The sequence below is a fragment of the Chinchilla lanigera genome, unplaced genomic scaffold (assembly GCF_000276665.1).
Source record: "Chinchilla lanigera isolate Chin_1 unplaced genomic scaffold, ChiLan1.0 scaffold00074, whole genome shotgun sequence".
Lineage (NCBI taxonomy): Eukaryota > Metazoa > Chordata > Mammalia > Rodentia > Chinchillidae > Chinchilla > Chinchilla lanigera.
The window spans coordinates 3,824,048-3,826,888 of record NW_004955475.1 but is presented as its reverse complement, the minus strand read 5'-3'; the positions used below and the strand labels follow the sequence as shown (position 1 = coordinate 3,826,888).

General features: G+C 50.5%; 1 protein-coding gene across 1 annotated transcript; it reads right to left on the bottom strand.

Moving 5' to 3' along the window:
* Positions 1–782: 782 nt before the first annotated feature.
* LOC102023147 (zinc finger X-linked protein ZXDB) lies at positions 783–2,841 on the bottom strand (the record flags this gene model as incomplete). Its single annotated transcript, XM_005401702.2, has 1 exon — positions 783–2,841. A coding segment is annotated over one exon (1,665 nt), but the record flags the coding sequence as incomplete, so codon positions are not given.

Sequence of the window (2,841 nt, the reverse complement as noted above, 5' to 3'; positions counted from 1 at the left end):
CAGAGAAGGTCAGCAATAAGTTTTCCACAGTACAGGAGAGAAAATTTCTTTCTGGTCTATTCCCAAATTTTGTTGAAATAGTAGCATCTACAGGCAAGCCAAGAACTGGCTTTGAATACAGACAAAGACACTAGCAAACTGGAATAACAGACAGGTGGTAATGTCACATAAGAATTATGTGGAGAAAAATATAAAGAAATCAATGGAGGAAACAACTCCATTCTTTTATTCTTAACCCTTACAAAACGATATTGCCTGAATAAGTATAATAAGAAATTATACTAACTTCCCCGCTTGAAGAGGGAACTGGAGAGAAAAGAAATGATTTATCAAACTATGCCAAAACAAAAAAATATTTTCCATTCACTACACACTATGATAGAAAAAGAAGTGTCATTTATCTCATATATATATGTATACACACACACACATATATATATACATACATATATATATATATACACCTATATAGATATAAATCTACGCTAGGGAACTAAGAATCTACAAGACTAAATATTCTTTAACACCAATTTTGAAATACATAAAGGCACTATACCAATCTGGATGTCAACCGTATCAAAGCTCCAACACCATCCAAAAAAAAAAAATACAGCCTTCAAGTTAAAAAAAAAAAAGGTTAAAGAGAAATAAAGAAGTTTTTACTTTTTCTGAGGTGTACTAATACATTTTACAAACATTTTGTCACTTTGAAAAATATATCGATTAAATATTTAAAGTGAAACACCACTTTCTCCATCTCCCATTTTTTTTTCCATCTCCCATTTTTAATACTCAAAGTGATCAAAGGACATTTCCTTATATTAGAAGCATATGCAATGAAAAATCATCAGAAAACTACTCTAGTTTATCCAGAAACAGAAAAAAATCTTGAAAGTACACATCTAAAAAACCCTTTGAAACAAACCATTCAAGCTACTTCTTTTTATACATAAAGAGATTAAGGCTCAGACAGGTTAAGTGAGTTGTTCCGGGTCACAGAACGTGTCATTTCCAGAGTCAAGATCCGAATTTAAACCCTCCACAAACTTGCCGTCCAGGGATGCGTTCTTTCGCGAAGCACTAGGAAACGACTGCGCAGAAGCACTCAGTCCCGAGTACCCTCCAAGTTGAGTGTAGCAGAAGCAAGCCACACGGCAAGGGGCAAGGAGAGGCGGTTCATACCAAGAACGGGCTGCCAGTCACCGTGATGAGCTCTGCTTCCTTCTGAGAAGCGTGGTTTCTTGCCGGATTGGAGAAAGCAAACTGGGCTTCTTCCTCCTGTCCAAAGAAGTCCGAGTCAGGATGCACGTTCCACTCCGCTTTGGTCGGTGTCAGCAGTTCCGAGACGCTGTTTTCACAAAGGGTACTCGAAGGAGTCAGAGCGTCTGCGTCCACCGTTAGCTTACTGCTGGGTGTCAGAGCCTGGGGCTGCGGCTCTGGAGCGGAGCTTTTCGCAGCCAAAGCGCCTAGGGACCCCAAGGGCCCCGCGCTGACACTGCAGACGCTGTCCACGTCCACGGGACCCTGCTGAGGGCCAGTGGCTGTCGTCCCAAAAAACAGAGAGGTATCCAGACTTTGAGGAAGGTCACCGGCGGCCATCAAGGCCCGAGGGTCCACAGCCTGCCCTGCGGAACTGCTACTCCCGGCTGGGAGATGCCCTGCCAGAGTTGAGCTCACAGAAGCCACATCAATAGTCAAGATTCCAGAGCTCACCAGCGCTGTGTCCAGCACCGCGGCGGAACCACTGCCGGTCGCGTCGGAGAAGAGAGACACGATCTCCGCCTCGCTGAGATCGTTCTGCCCCTGGCTGGCCAGCTCGCTGCTGGGCGTCAGGGAATTCGCAGCTTCCAGTTCGGCTAACAGGTCGTGGCCCAGGTTGTGCCTTTTGGCCATGTGGGTCTTCATGCTGTGCTTGGACGTGAAGAGTTTATTGCAGGTGGAGACAGGGCACCGGCTCTTCCAAGTGTCCACGTCCTGCAGGTGTTTCTTGGAGTGAATGTAGAGACTGCTTCGAGCGGAGAACCTGGCACAGCAGCCCTCCACGGGGCACACGAAAGGCTTCGTGCCCAGGTGGGTGATGCTGTGGCCTTTCAGATGCTCAGCCCTGGTGAAGGATTTCCCACAGCCCTCCACCGGGCACGTGAACCTGCGGTCATCCTCGTGCTTCCTTTTGTGCCTCAGCAGCTTCGACATGCTGGTGAAGTTCCAGCCGCAGCCGTCGAAGTCGCACAGGAAAGGCCTCTCGCCCGTGTGGCTGCGCAGGTGGATCTTGAGCCTGCAGGCCTTGTCGTACTGCTTGCTGCAGCCCGGGAAAGAGCAGGCGAAGAGCTCCTGCTCCCTGAAGTGGGCGCGGTTGTGGGAAAACAGGGCACTCACCGTGATGAAGGTCTTCTTGCAGCCGGAGAACGCGCACTGGTAGGGTCTCTCGGGCTCGAAGTGGCTGCGCTGGTGCGCGCTCAGCTTGGCCTGCGTGGGGAAGCTCTCGTCACACACCTCGCACTTGAAGGAGTTCTCCTGCTCGTGGCCCTTCATGTGCGCCTTGAGGTTGTAGACGGTGGTGAAGCTCTTGCCGCAGCCCTGCGCCGGGCAGCTGAAGGGCCGCAGTTTGTCGTGCGACTGCAGGTGTCTCTTGAGCTTGTAGGACGTCGTGAAGGTCCAGCCGCAGCCGCCCAGGGGGCACTTGAAGGGCCGCTGGCCCTGGCTGCTGCTGTGAGTCAGCAGGTGCACCTTCAGCTGGTGCTTCTTAGCGAAGGTCTGTCCGCACTGCGCCTCGGGGCACAGGTACAGCACCACGCCCGGGCCCGGGCCCGGAACCGGCGGCGCGCGGGGGCTCCGCGCCGA